This window comes from Cynocephalus volans, chromosome 10, assembly GCF_027409185.1.
Source record: "Cynocephalus volans isolate mCynVol1 chromosome 10, mCynVol1.pri, whole genome shotgun sequence".
In the NCBI taxonomy this organism is placed as follows: domain Eukaryota; kingdom Metazoa; phylum Chordata; class Mammalia; order Dermoptera; family Cynocephalidae; genus Cynocephalus; species Cynocephalus volans.
Genome location: NC_084469.1, coordinates 38,704,766 through 38,720,555, shown reverse-complemented (window position 1 = coordinate 38,720,555; position 15,790 = coordinate 38,704,766). Strand labels below are relative to the sequence as shown.

The 15,790-nt window shown below is 44.4% G+C and overlaps 1 protein-coding gene across 1 annotated transcript in view; it reads right to left on the bottom strand.

The window, feature by feature from the left end:
- The window catches only part of DNAH9 (dynein axonemal heavy chain 9), a 372,221-nt gene that overhangs the window by 189,896 nt on the left and 166,535 nt on the right, over positions 1-15,790 (bottom strand). The window contains exons 35-38 of the mRNA XM_063109557.1: positions 14,655-14,802; positions 10,919-11,093; positions 3,930-4,103; positions 3,242-3,449 (exon numbers count right to left, since the gene is read on the bottom strand). Of these exons, the coding sequence (XP_062965627.1) occupies positions 3,242-3,449; positions 3,930-4,103; positions 10,919-11,093; positions 14,655-14,802 (705 nt within the window). The remainder of the gene's footprint in view (positions 1-3,241; positions 3,450-3,929; positions 4,104-10,918; positions 11,094-14,654; positions 14,803-15,790) is intronic.

The following is a 15,790-nucleotide window of genomic DNA, read 5'->3' as shown; positions in this document are numbered from 1 at the left end:
AAAAGTAGAACAGTGGTTGCCTGAAACAGTGCAGGGTGAGGAAGGTTAAGTGGGAGAAATGACAAAGGGGCATGAGGCAAATTTGGAGGTGATGGGTTTGTTTATTATTTCTGTTATGCTGATGGTTTCATGGGTGTGTAAATATTTCAAAACTTATAAAATTGTACACATTAAATACATGCAGTTTATTGCATGCCAATTATAACTTAAAACTTTTTTAAAAAAGGGAAAAATGTAAAAAATAATTATGGGGCTTTTTAGTTGGAAATGGATAATTGAATTCTTATTCGCACAAGGGACTCCTATGCAGCAGTGAAAATGAATGAAATAGATCTGCATGTATCGAAACAATGGTTAAAAAAGTTGCCAAAGGAAGGTATGGTATATCTTTAAAATTTAAACGCATGCAACATTATATATTTTATGGGTACATGTACTTATCAAAAGTGTAAACTTGGAATGATATACATTAACTTTAGTATTCTGGTTCATAAGGAGTAGGAAAAAGGAAGGCATGGGGCTGGTGCTAAGATACATGGCTAAATGTCAACATTTAACATCTGTTAAATCTGGGTAATGGTACGTGGTCATCTGTTATATCATTTTCTGTATTTATCTGCATGCTTAAAATATTTCATAATTTTTAAAAAAATTTAAGTAATTACCCATTCCCAGCATCCAGTTCCCCTTGTCAGAAACAACCGCTGTTATCAGTTTCCTGTGTGTCCTTCTGGAGATATTCTAAGTGTAGTTGTATACAACTATAGTGTGTGTGTGTGTGTGTGTGTGTGTTATACATGGGTAAATTTTATGCATTTTAAAAAATCATATAAATGAGTAAATTTTTATTTATTTCTTTTTAAACAAGACACACAGAATATACTATAGACACTGCTCTCTATCCTACTTTTCTCACTCAACAAAATTTTGAAAATGGTTCCAACTCAGTATATGCCAAATTTCCTCATTCTTTGTTATGTAGCTTAGTATTTCATCATATGAAGAATTAGGCTGTTTCCCATCTTTTGCCATTACAGGCACACTAGAAACACGTATTTTGCACATCAGTCTGTGTGTGCTACCTGTTCTTTAAAGCAGACTATACTACCTCACATTCAACCTTTTCTTAAATACAAAGGATCTTCAGTATAAACAGCAGTTAAAACACTGGGCTTTGAAAAGAGTCCAGGTTATAAAACTGAGGCAACAGTTTGCCTCCTTGCTGAGGGATGTGAGCAGCTATCATTTGAGTTTATGTATCTCCTTTTTCAGTACTCTGCTCCCTTCTTTGATACTGGTTTTCTGGCTCCCACTTTTCTAATTGTTGGTAGCGTGCTTTCTCCTGCCATTTTGTTGCTCTTAAAATGTTTTAGGCTAAGAAGTCAAATAATCGAGATTGTTTGGACTGTGAGCACAAAAGGGAGGAGATTCCATGTAAGGGAACACAGCATTTTTCAGAGTCAAGGGCATGAGCCTTACTGCATGGACTTTGTTACATATATGCTGGCTACTCCAGGGCTTTGGCTGACTCCTCAGTTCCTAGCTGGCTCTGGACAGGTGAGGTTATAGGACAGCTGTGGTATCCATTCCCTTGTATTGAGAGGGTTGTTGGGCATGGAGGTAGGGAGGGGAGGGAGATTGGGGAGAGGTTGGGGAAAAAAATAGAATATAAAAAAATGTTAAAAAAGAGAAAATTACTAAAAGAAAAAAAGGGTATCATGTCTGTAGCTGTTATACTGTGGAACAAAAAATTGAAGAACTATTCTTTCAGTATTCAAACAGAAGATGCTCACATCTTCAACAAACTAGTGAAGTTCCAACATAAGTCTTTGTCGTTTCGCTTTGTCTTCCTTGTTAACGTTCATGTTGGAATGACATTCATTGCTGGATTGGGATTGGCGTCGTGAAACATTTACCATCCCAGCAGCAGATGAAGCCCAAAGGCTAGTTTGGAAAAAGAGCTGAAGAAGTGTCTGTCACTAAGGGAGGTGGTGGGGAGACAGGCTGAACTTCCCTCAGCAGGCTCCAGGCTCTTCACTGCTACGAGAGGTAGAGGACAGAGATGGTGCTGCTTCCTGCCAGCACTTGCAGCTGGATGGATCCAAATCCCAGAGCCGGCAAACGGTGTAGAAAGAAGGTGGGAATGTGAGCTGGTGTCTCCCAAGGGAACCGGGGCTACTGAGTGCCAGCAGAGGCAGCACCACAGTGCTTGATTCTGGGGTTCTCTTTGGGTGGGGACCGCAGGAAGCCTGGATAAAATGGTTGAGGCTGTTTTGCAAGCCAGCCAGTCTGAGGCCTGGGTGATGAACTTAGAGAAAAAGTACCAGGTTCACTTTTCATGTGATAAGCTGTGGCTTATAATTTATCAGTCTGCAAACAGCTCATATACTGAATTCTTTACTTTTGGTGGATTTTGCATTCTAGGTATAAGTGTGCACTATAGAGTCATCTGGGAAAGCCCAGGCCAAGTGACAGAGAGTGGGACCAGAATGTTGCTGTTTGGGGAGTAAAAACAGGTTTTCTCTCCAGCCCCTCCTTTCATCAGAAGATTGGCTTGGACCCTTCTTCAAAAGAAAGCTGTTTTTAGCTAATGTGCTGAGTGTTTCTATGAGAAAAGAGAACCTGCTGTAAGTGAGAGTTGAGGGAACGACTCTGGCGAGGGGAGAACACCTGCAGTGAGCAGTGACCCTGAAGCCATACCCCGGAGGGCCCGTGTCCATTGGGGGCCCAGTGTATGGACACTGGTGGGAAGCATGGTCCATGTGGAGTCGGGAAAGCAATGTGTCATGCCAGCCGTGCCACTTGGCAGTGGCCTTGGGCAATCACATCCTTGTCCCTGAGCCTCAGTTTTGCTGTTTATGATATACGAGGAGGGAATGAAATGGTCTCTAGACACCTAGAAGTCTACAAGTCCATGTGGCTCTCTCAGTGGCTTTCAGCTCTCTTTGCCATCAAGCTGCTGCACTGCTCTGTGGTGAACACCTTGCCCTTGAGGCATTTAACAGGCCAGGGAGAAAGGTGGGGAGAAAGGGCAGGGAATGGGGCACTGTAACTGGAGAAGTGGGACAGAGGTGAGTGGAAGAGGAAGGAGGACAGAGGGGAAGAGGGGCGTTTGGAGGAAACACACAGTGCTGGGGCCAGAGGGAAGTCAAGCCAGGCAGGCACCTGACGCTCTGTCCCAGCTCTGTGACAGGTGACATGGCCACCCAGACACCCCGGCCTATGCCCCCTGTGCCCTCACCCTGCAGCATTGCCGACGTGGTGTAGTAGTTGAAGGGCACGTTCTTCACCAGGTGTTCCTCGGGGTCGAGGCTGGCCAGCTTCGCTCCCACCAGCACCGACTTGCCAGTGCCGGCGGTGCCCACCAGCATGACAGGCCGCCGCCACGCCATGAGCCGCTCCAAGAAGTAGAAGATGCGGACGGTCTCGGTTGTGGGCACCAGACAGGCCTGGAATGGGAACATGACGTGGGTGCCGGGCGTGGGCCCCAGGGAGCAACAGATGTATCACAGAATGTTCCAGAGCATCTCAGAAGAGGGGACCCCGTCAGGGTGGAGCTTCCCTCATGCCCACAGTAAGCCCGTCCTACACACTCACCCCGGGGCTCCCTGCAGTTGGTAGAGAGCACCCTTGCCTTCCTCTCCTGCTCTAGAAGGTCTCCCTGTGGCCTCTCTGATGTACGTGCGAAACTTCTGCCTCTGCCAGCTCCTCCCCTCGCCCCCACGACGCCCGCTGGGTCTGGTATTTAAGTTTCCTAGCCTAAAGGGGAGCCTGAGACTTCATGACACCTATGATTTCCTCTGAAAAGGCGTGCAGCTGGGGGCTAACCAGCTCCTAGCATGGTCAGACACTTGGACACAGGTTAGGGGCTGCTGCTAGAGCCACTGCAGATCCATAGGGAGTGCATGTCCTTGCTCAGCCGCACTCACCTGCAAAGGCATCTCAGGGTCAAATTCAAACTGGGGGATGAGCTTGGACCAAGGCTCGAATTTCTTCGTCTCTGGGTCTATGTAATAGTCAAAGATGGTCCCCTGGGAGGGAAACTTGACTGTCTTGAACTCAGTCAGCCACCATTTGCTGAACTCTGCCCGGTAGTCCACCAGCTGCAAAAACAAGACAGGTCAGGGACAAGGTTGTCCAGAGCTCCAGAAGCCCAGACAGGTAGCACTGGCATTAGACTGAAGGTCAGGGCAGAATATAAAGTGCCCCTGCCTGTGCAGGCGTGCTGGATGGACCAGCCCTCTGGAAAATCAGGGCTCCCGCTAGGATCAGCCCTGACGAGGCCCAGCCACATGGAGCTCCCCTGGACAGCTGCCGCTCTGGAGCTCATATGGGCATCCTTGGTTGACCACACAGCTGAGCGCCCCCTGGCACTGGCATGTCTCACAGCCACCAAAAGGTGAAGATGGCTGCAGGAGAGAGGAGAGTGGACCCTGGGACCAGAAGATGGGCAAGTGTGGCCCAAGACTTTCTGAAGAGAGAGACCAGACAACATCCTCTAGATGCCCAAGGGCTGGAGCAGTTCCCGGGATGGAGGGACTAGAAGGGTGACTGTTGACACTGGGGGGACAGTGTGGCTAAGTGAGAAGAGCCTCAGAAGGGGAGCCAGGTATGTAACCACAGGCAAGTCACTTCTTCCTGTGCCTCAGTTTCCTTACCTGTGAAATGAGGTCCTGGAAAGGAATATTTGTAAGGTTCCTTCAAGAGATAAAATTCTAAAATCTAGGAGCAGCAGAGGAGACAAAGCTTTGCTGGTCTTTCTGACAGAAGGAGCAGGTCGGGACACAGACTTTACATGTGCAGATACCTGACCACAAGTCTCCTGAGGACAGGGCTGTGCACACAGTGGACTCGGACTCTCTTACTGTGTCCAAGCCAAAGCATGCACACACGCACACACGAGTGCACATACACACTCTCACACACACACACACACAGACCCAAAGTATACCTGGTGCTGCTGGCAGCCCTCCAGGAGAGCAAACCCACCCTTCGAACACACAGATTTAAGAAAAATCCTAAAAAGGAAAGAGGCCCAAATTGGGCATTTCAGGGAATGTGCATAGAAGGCAGGCCAAAGGTGGGGTTCACAGGCTGGACAGAGCAGGGAGCCCGCAGCAGGGTGGCCAATCTGGGTTCTGAGGACAGGTCCTCATTGGCTGTCTCTTAAGTAAGTAGGACTGAAGTATTTCACTTTAAAATGAGAATGGAAATAGACCCTAAGACAAAGACGTATCTGCTGTTCTCTTTCTGATCTGAATTCAGATTAAGGGGACCCTGTAGTTTCCCAAGGTTGATCTCTCTAATCAGAAGCCGAGGGACAACCGACATTTTAAACTCGTGGATAAAATCTTGAAGACCTTTAACTTTCTTTTTTTTTTTTTTTTTAATTGAAATATAGTTGGTTGTATATCCCTTGTGGTACACAATTGAGTATCAATACCTGTGTGCAATATGTGGTGCTCAAATCAGAATGATTAGCAAGTTAAACATTATACTATGTAATCATTTTTCGAGTCCCTTTACCAATTCCTCCCTCACTCCCCTCCCTTATTCCCCCTTTCCCACCTCTGGTGGCCTCAGTTCTGTTCTCTCCTCTTGAAAGTTCAACATACTATTGTGATTGTTGTATCTTTCTTTCTTTCCTTCTTTATTATTTTTAGCTCCCACTTATGAGTGAGGACATGTGGCATTTCCCTTTCTGTGCCTTGCATAGTCTCTTAATATAATTTTCTCTAAGTTCATCTGTGTTGCTGTGAAAGACAGGATTTCATTCTTTTTTATGGCAGAGTAGTATTCCGTTGTGTAAATATACCACATTTTCCTTATCTAGTCATCTGATGGTGGACATTTAGGTTGCTTCCCTATCTTAGCTATTGTAAGTAGAGCTGCAACAATCATGAGAGTGCGGGCATCCCTTTGACATGATGATTTCCATTCCTTTGGGTATATACCCAGCAGTGAGATTGCTGGATCATACGGCAGTTCTATCTGTGGTTGTTTGAGAAACCTCCATACCATTTTCCACAATGGATGCATGAATTTACAGTCCCACCAACAGTGTAGGAGGGTTTCCCTTTCTCCACATCCTTGCCAGCATTTGTTATTCTCTGCCTTTTTGGTAATATCCAGTCTAACTGGGGTGAGATGATATCTCAATGTGGTTTTGATTTGCATTTCCCTGATGCTGAGTGATGTTGAGCATTTTGTCATGTGTCTGTTGGACATTTATATATCTTCCTTTGAGAAATGTCTATTCAGCTCCTTTGCCCATTTTTTAATCGGGTTTTGTTTGTTTTTACTGTTAAGTTGTTTGGCTTCCTAGTATATTCTGGATATTAATCCAGCATCTTTTGTTGGATGCATAGCTTCCAAACATTTTCTCCCACTCTGTGGGTTGGTCTTTTCACTCCGTTGTTTCTTTTGCTGTGCAGAAGCTTTTTAGTTTGATATAATCCCATTTGTCTATTTTTTCTTTTGTTGCCTGTGCTTTGGGGGTCTTATTCATAGTCTTTGCCCATCCTACTCCCTGAAGTGTTTCCCCTATGTTTTATTCCAGGAGTTTTAAAGTTTCAGGTCTTATATAAGTCTTTAATCTGTTCTGAGTTGATTTCAGTAAATGGTGAGAGGTACAGGACTCGTTTTGTTCTTCTACATATGGATGTCCAGTTTTCCAAGGACCTTTTATTGAAGAGGGCTCTGTTGAAGATCAGTTGGCTCTAAGTCTGTGGGTTGATTTCTGGATTCTCTATTCTGTTCCATTGGTCTGAGTGTCTGTTTTTACACCAGTACCATGCTGTTTTGGTTACTATACCTTTATAGTGTAATTTGAAGCTAGGGAGTGTTATGCCTCCAGCTTTATTTCTTTATTTATTTTTGCTCAGGATTGCTTTGGCTATTCAAAATCTTTTGTTGTTCCATATGAATGTTAGGATTGTTTTTTCTATTTCTATGAAGAATAAGACAATTAAGTTTCTATGAAAACCAAATTTTAGGTTTATATGGAAACACCGAGATGAGGACCACCTTTAAAAAGAATGAAGCTGTGGATCTCCTCCTTTCCTCTCTTCTGATTCCACCTTGAGCTACCTGGTCAATTTCTCAACCAAGCCATGAGCCAGGCCACGCTGACATTATCTCACCCCCATAACCTGGGGCTTGACCTCACATTTTGCTATTATTGGACACTGTAAGGACAAGATAGTCTCTGCTGAACTGACCCCAATGGTCCTTTCTCAACACAGCACTGTGGGCATCTTTCCAGCAATGGGCCTTAATGAATAGACCCTTTTTGGAAATCCCCATCTCCTTTGGATTCTCTCCCTGCCTGGGTGACACTAAGACTTTACTGGCATTCTGTAGCAGAGTTTGGGACCAAATCTCACCTTCTTTCAACTTCACAATGCTCTTAATTATTCTGGCTAGTTAAAATTATCACTATCTTACATATGAAACGTGGAATATACTAAAAAGCATATGTACTTCACAGAGCCTGGTTTTCCAAAGCCTTGCAGTTTCAACTATTGACATTGCAAGAACAGGAAATTTTCCTCAGGCTATAAGTCTCTGTTGCAAGATAAGAATTGTGGCACAGCAGGTTGCTGGCTCAAAGACAGACTAGTTACCTGATTGTTATGTAAAGATACTGAGAAATTGCCACAAGAAGGAATGTTTGCTAAGATCAAGATTGTGTTGACAGGACCACTTAATTGCCTTACTGGAATGTCATCTGGCTTGTTTCACTGAAAGTTACCAGCCTATATTGTTAAACTATAACCCCACCTTTGTTCTCTTCCTGTAACTTCCTGGTCTGGAAAATAAATGCAGGAAGAGAACCCCAATTCAACGTTAATTTCCCAAATGGAAGGGTTGGCCCTTACTTGAGTGTTCCCAGGGAAGTTAACCTCTTCAGGGCTTCTCGCTGCTCAGAAGAGATGGGCTTTGAGTAATCCTTTGTGTCTCCATCACCCAGGGGAAGTGGGGTGACAAATCCATGGGGGGGGGAAGCAACACAAAGCAACAATGAAAAGACAGAATTGGGAATTGAATCCAGGTTTTCAGTCTCCTATTCTGGAGCTCTCTCTACCATACATTTCTGAGAGATCATTTTCTGTGATCATTGCAAAGTATTCAACCAGAACAGTTTTTATTTTTATTTTTGGTTTGTTTTTGTTTTTTAAATTGGACCGTCTACTCAGGTACAGGCTCCTTTCTGTATTTCTGCTTTGCTTTCATAACAACTTTTTAAATGTAAGCACCATTGGTGTTCCATTGGTGATGGAATTTTGGCCAAATTCCCACTTCCCAATTTGCAGCACTATTTTTGGTGTGTAGCTTTAATGCAGGTTGTGTAGGGGGTCTTGGAGATTTCCTGCTGCTAAAAGCTTTCTCCCTTGTCCTCGCCCCATGTGCCAGCATATCTGCCCACTTCTCCAAGTGCTCCAGATCCCAGGATGCCCAGAGGGATGCTTTTTCCTAGGCTTTTAAAGAGTTGAGTGGATTTAACTTTTTCTATAAAGAGATAGAAAAATTGACCAAGTATCTTTGTCCTGATACCCCACTGTCTGCTCAGCATCAATACGGGAGAGAGCCCAGTGGTTGCTCACTGACATTTCAGTAGTGGAAAGGTCAGAGAGTGCATTTGGTAGAGAGCAATAACCTATGCATTTGGGATCTCTGTGTACTTCAGTTAGGTCTCATTCATCCTGCTGCACTCTGTGCCTCCTTGCCTAAAGGAGAGATGTAAAGCTATCAAAGAGGCAGTTGACGGAGAAGTTCCAAGGACTGCAGAACAGACCACACAAAATGCTCAGCTGTCAAACTCCTGGTCCACACATCCTACAGCCCTTGGAGAGCTCCCTCGCTGCCCCAGGGCATGTGGCTCTGCGGAGGAAGATGGAGAAAGGCACTTTCTGAGAGCCTGAGAGAGCTGCTTTCTGAATTTTGAGCACCAAAGCACACATTAGGGAGTGGTGGGAGGGAGGACGGATGTTACACCCAGGGTCTGAGAAAATGGAAAAGAAGTTCGCCATTAGTGCTTTTTGTCCCAGCTCACTTCCATTTTCGATTCCTTGAACATGGCCTTGCCTTGGGAGGCTGAAACTTTTTTTTACCTTTCTTTGAAAGAGACTCACAATCAACCCAGACCAGAAAGAGTAAATCACAACCCTCCAGCAACTGCAGCTTGGTCTGATCCCCTATTGTGAGAGAGGCACCAGATACTTGCTGTAAAACTGAGCATTTATGTTAGGAGAATATCAATAATAAGCACATCTGCGTGCCAGCACTGTTCTAAGTGCTTTGCACGCATTCATGTTGAGTGATGAGAACAGCACACATTTGCTTAATCCTCACTGCCATGCTAGGAACTGGGCACCACTGTCATTATCTTTTGCACACATTGGGAGTATGAGGTAGAGAGCACTTGGGTTACTCACCCTGTGTCCCTAGATAATAGCAGTAGAGTTACAATTAAAATCCACAGGCCATGTTCTTCTTTGGTTTTGGTTTTTTTTTTTGCTTTCCTCAGCTTATTTTTTCAAACCACTTTATTGTAGCATAATTGATATAGAGAAAGCTGTACATATTCAATGCATACAACTTGATGAGCTTGGAGATATGTGATGGATTTGCTATCTACCCTAAGTGAATCATTGTTCAATATATGCATGTATTGAAACAATACACTATACCCCACAAACACATACAATTAAAAAAAAAAATACACCTTTGACATCATCACCACAATCTATGCATAAACCTATCCATAACCAGCAAAGATTCCTCCTGCCCTCTTATTTATTATTATCATTGCTATTATTTTGTGATAAGAACACTTCACATAAGATCTACTCTCTCAGCAAATTTTTATAGAAAGAAATTCTGACATTTATGTCAATATGGATGAACGTGGAGGACATTATACTAAGAGACATAAGCCAGACACAGAGGACAAATACTACATGATCTCATTTACACGATAAATCTAAAATAGTCATACTCAAAGAAACAGAGTAGAATTGCGGTTGCCAAGGCCTAAGGGGTAAATGGGAGATATTGGTCCAAGCTACAAAGTTTCATTTATGCAAGATGAATAAGTCCAAGATAAATAAATCTCCTGCACAGCATAGTGCCTATAGTTAACAACACTGCATTGTTTACTTAAAAATTTGTGAATGGAGTCCATATTTTTAACGTCTATATGATATTGCCTGATAACTACAGTCAGTTGTAAAAGACTGGTTTGCATAATCTTAAATAAGTTGTTTCAAATAAAATGTCTTTTATTAAGAGGGAAATAGTAAAGAGAAAGGCTAGCAATACAGGAAGTGTTGGAGAATAGGATGCTAAGATATTTCAAGCCAACATCTCTACCTCCAAACATCAAGAGGCTACAGCAGCCAACACCGTGAGACAAATGCATACTTATTCAGTTTCCCAGTCCTAGATGCCAATTAACATTTGGCTCATCCTTCTCTGGACAGCTCTGTGTTTCAGGGCTATGGAGTGGTACACCTAATTCTGGAAGATTTTTAGAAGGCTGAAGGGATTCCTTCCACTCAGGCTTCTATAGCACAGCATCCTTCACCCCTCTGTCTATAAAGCACACATTGCCTAGCAACGTAGTGTACATATACCAGTAGTTGTTCAAACTCAAACACTGTGAAACTCTCCCAAAAAGCAGAGATATGTTCACCCAAAAGCTCCAAACATACCACAACCTCATCTGTCTCACCCCGGGAGACCCTTCTATGGGGACTGACATCTTTATCAGAGCAAAAGGTAGATAACTACATAGTTTTCTGCTTTCATATTAATTCTAACATTTAGCTGTCCTATCTTCCAAATCTCTGTTGAAGGATCAGTTTTTGCTGATGCAGATTTCAATGTTGGTGTCGACCTCAGCACATCACCTTACCTGATCTTGGACCATTGCTCCCCCGAAAGCCCAGATGGCAGCAAACACAAAATAAAGCTCGTAGGTTTCCTTGGGGCAGTCGGCAGGGATGTCCTCTGTGGTCAGGAGACACTCAAGAAGGTGGCACACTGTCTGAACCATGCTCTGCTCTGGGACTGGAATTATCTTCTTAAACCTGCAAAGAGAGATGCAGACGTGCTCTGAAGCACTACGGCTATTCCACCCTTGAGGCGCTGTTGGGCAGCTGTGGCACCCACGTGGTTTTGGTGGACTCAGTGATTTGTTAAGTGCTCTGGGGTTACGGGGGACCACGTGTCACATAAGTCTTCACTCTCATCTGCTGCTCTTGGGTCAGCGTCCTTTGTAAAGGAGTGAGGGCCAGAGCTCTCCTGAGAAAGTTCCTTTCCTCACCCTCCTTTCCGCTGACACCCCCCATCCTGCTCCTCCCTTCTTTTCACAGTGATGACCACCCCAGTCCCTGGGATGCAGGCAGTGGCAAGAAAGCAAGCAAACACCTCACTTTTCACTCAATTTCTTCAATTGTCAAAAAGAACCTAAAAATGCAACATGGGTGCAATTGTGAGGTTTGTCCTTTTACTCCTTCACCTCAGAGATTTTCCTCCTATTAAAACACACTGAAAACATGTTTTCTGGGGCCAGAGTCTTATCTGAAAACCAAGACAGATGGTTATTTTATACAATCATGAATAACTGTACAGAGTTCCTCATCTGAAAATACACCTCTGTGACTTTGCTCTGGCCTGGAGTTTGCACTTTTAATCTCCTCTTCAGGGGTATTGACTAAAAGGCAGATATCAAGAGATGCACAAAAGACATCTTGTGCCCAAGGGAGCAGGAGTGGGCACATGCACATGCACACGCACACGCACACGCACACACACACACACACACACACACACACACACACACACGTCTCTCTCCTTGCGCACTCTCGTCATAACATGTGTACACACAGTGCACACCATATAGCCACACACTCAACTCACACTGCCATTTCCCGTGGGATGATGAGCTCATGGGCTGTAGGGAGGCCGAGTCTGCTGTCACAAAATGAGCAACACGATCAACTGACACCTTGCAAGTCATTTACCAGCACTGGGTCTCGAGTTGCCCCACATGCATTCTCTTCAGCATCTTGTGTGTGTGCTTGTTTTAATCCAGTTGCAATCCTTACAACAATACTGTGCCATGGTCTAACAGTCTAGGTGTTACTTCCATGAGTGATGAGGATGCTGGCTCCTTGCTTGGCTTTCTTTCATTTACTGGACACATATTTGTAAGAAAATAAAGAAATGGTACTATCTCAGGCTCAGTGTTGGATGAAGCACCAGGACAATAGGTACCAACTGCCCTTACATTCCAAAATGAGACTCCAGACAACTTAGGTGGGATTTGCAAGGGGTTTGGCAACCTGGTCCCTCACCCTCTCAAGGATATAGAGGATCAAAGTATGAGATGCTGGAGGGGCCAGAAATTGGGATGCAGGATTTTGGAGAGAGCTCTAGGTGTGCCTTCCCCTGGAGGGGAGGCAGGTGCTTGTCCCTAACAGCTGGGGAAAGAGATTTCTACAGGACTAGTCTGAGCTGGTGAAGGACCCAGGCCTGGAAAACCCCAAGGAGACTTGCTGATCTCACAGTGGAGTGTAGAGAGATTGCTTGTGGGGCAGCCTGCACTCCAGTTTGCAAAGCAAAGGAGGGATGAGTACTTGCTGGAATCCAGTTGTGGGCATGTGCACGTGGGGTTGTTTGAGCTCTGGCCGAGGGGGGCACCTGAAGGGGTGAGGCAAGGCATATGGGGATTGGCTGAAGGAGGGGCACTTGTTTTCTTCAAGGAACAGAAGATGAGAACTCCGGGGGGGGGGGGTCTAAGGAGCTCACAAAAGCTCCCAAAGAGAAGGAGTTGGATTTCAGGATCTGCCACAGTCAGGGTAACTAAGGCCACACCAGGTCCAGCCAAGGGAGACCTCTCCCGCCCCTTCCTGTCTTCTCTCTGTCCCACTGCAGCCCTGATAGTGTCAGAAGGGGGTGGCTGGTAGAGTAAGAAGTCAAGAACCCTTCCCTTCCCACTGCAGGCCTAAGCTGGGGGGCACAGGGCAGAAGCTTCCATTATAAATGGTATTTGTTTCTTTACATTTTAAAAAGACTGACTCTCTCTCTCTCTCTCTCTCTCTCTCTCTCTCTGTGTGTGTGTGTGTGTGTGTGTGTGTGTGTGTGTGTGTGTGTGTGTGTGTGACTGGAAGTGATCAGATGCCTTTTTGTTACTGAAGAGTGACCAAAAAAGTCATGGTTATTGACCTACAATCTCATCCAGGGGCAGGAGGAGAAACAGCTCTATCAAAGGGTTTGAAGGAACGGTGGGAAATAAAACAATGTTGTTTTATAATTGCCCTTTACGAGGCCTGCTTGTTCAATTAAAAACAACAACAACAACTGGTATGTGTTGACATTCATGGCTTTGTAGTAACAGGGCTGCACAAAACTGTCATTCTGATACAGTGTCCGTATAAAATAGAAGTAAAGGGGCTGAGCCCGTGGCGCACTAGGGAGAGTGCGGCGCCGGGAGCGCAGCGACGCTCCCGCCGCGGGTTCGGATCCCATATAGGAATGGCCGGTGCGAGCGCCGGTCACGAAAAATACAAAAAAAAAAAAAAAAAAGAAGTAAGGATCTGAAGCAAGCACCTACATTACTAACATGCTGTCATGCCCTGGGAGCACCCTGGGACCTCAGCTCCCTAATCTGTGGGAGCTTAGCCATCTTAGGAGCACTGTGAGCATGAAATGAAATGACATACAGAGCAGGCACTCATAAGTGACAGCTATTAGTATTATTTTTTCCTTGATAACCACAAGGAAGGGTGTTGTCCCTGGATAGACTTCATATAGTCAGATTCTTCAAAGCTGGCTTCAAAGGCATGTACATACACCAACACACACACACACACACACACACACACGCACACAGTTATGCACACACAGAGATGCACAAGAGTTTGGCATATCTTGTTCTAAATGCCCAGAGTTGGAAACAGCCTGACCTTTAGTCAAAAGATATATTGGACAAGTGTCTCAGGAATAGATAAAGAACAGAGTTAGACTATTTTCCTAAAACCTTACCCCTCTCTGGTACCTTAACTCTTTGGTGACACTAACCTCTCACATTGGTGACACTAAACACTCTTGCCCACTTCCAGATCTGACCAGTGACCAGAGCTGCTTTATCCCATGAGATCCCCAGGCCATACACTCCATAGGCCACATTCAAAGCCATTTTCAAAGGTTTATGAAAATACTGAAGTTTGGAAAAATAATTATTGACCCCCAAACATAAAAACTACAAAATCAAAATCAATAAATGTTTCATTAAATACCTAAAATATACCACTCTGTCACCTACTCGATTACAACTCAATTTTTAGTTATATAAAATTCACTTTGAATGTGGTTTGATTTTTTTAGGATGAAGACAGGACGTATGGAAGAAGAGGGTCTGGGGCCCCTCCCAACATTGCTGCTGCTGAGGTACGAAGTGCTCCCTCCCCTCTGCCTCCATGCTTGTGAGCAATTGTGTCCCCTCTGCTATCTGCTGTGCCTGGAGGGGAATGGTCTGGGGACATCTGACTTTGGGGACAGGACAGAAAATCAATGGGACATCAGGTATGAGCCAACGGGCTCTTTAGCACTGTCCTCACTTGCTCCCCTTCCATCCCTCAGCCTACCTGGTTCTGAGTGTGTCTAAGCAGGTGGGAAGATACTTGTCAAACAGAATGGTCAGGTTGGCTCTTTCCATCTGCATTTCCCTCTTGTCAATCCAGCTGCTCACGGGGGGGTTCCATCCCAAGTCTGCCGGGTTGATGTATAGGATCCCTGGGAGCACAGAGAATAATGTTCACTGAATATTCTATACGTGTCAGTGAATATTCTCTCCAAGAATATTCTTTGCCCCAGGGAGTTATTTTTTCTGTTTAGGAAATGTACAGAAGATTGGGCTTAAAAATACAGAGATCTGACCTAGGTCTGAGACAGCAAATGGGTTTGCTTGTGAGGACCAATTTTACTTGGTTGATAATAGATGAATGGAGCAGCGTGAAGAAGGGCCAAGTCGAGGCTCAAGAGAAAAGGAGGCTGTGAGTGGTTAGCAATACTTGTCACATATTGGGTCAAATGGTGGCCCCCCAAAAGATATGTCCATGTCCTGACTGCTGGAACCCATCAATGTAATCTAATTTGGAATGGTGGCCTTGGCAGATGTAGTTAAACTAAGGAATTTGAGATGAGATTATCCTGGATTACCTGGGTGGGACACTTACAAGTGGGCAGTGATTGTAGTTATGGGGCCATAAACTAAAGAACACCTTAGCTGAAAGATGCACGGAAGGATTCTCCTGTCCAGCCTTTGGAGGGCGCACATCCTGGCTGAACTTGATTTTGGACATTTGACTTCCAGAAATATGAGAGAATAAATTTTTGTTGTTGTAAAAGCCACCGTGTTTGTGGTAATTTGTTATACTTGTTGCAGCAGCCCAAGGAAACTGATACAGATGGCGGAGACGATTCTCCTGGCCTCAGTTCACCAGCCTTAGCACAGATCCTTGAAAGAGAATCTGACAGTATGTTAGAGACCAAATAAGTTCTCTTTTAAATATTTATTTTCTTATTATTTTTAAAATCTGTTTTTAGAAGCTTTATTAAGATATAATTGACATAAAAAACCTGCACATTGAACTAAATGAAATAGAAACCCAAAAAACGATGAAACAAAAAGTTGGTTTTTTGAAAAGATGAATAAAATTGACAAACCTTTAGCAAGGCTAACTAGGAAAAGAAGAGAGAAGACCCAAATAACAAAAATTAG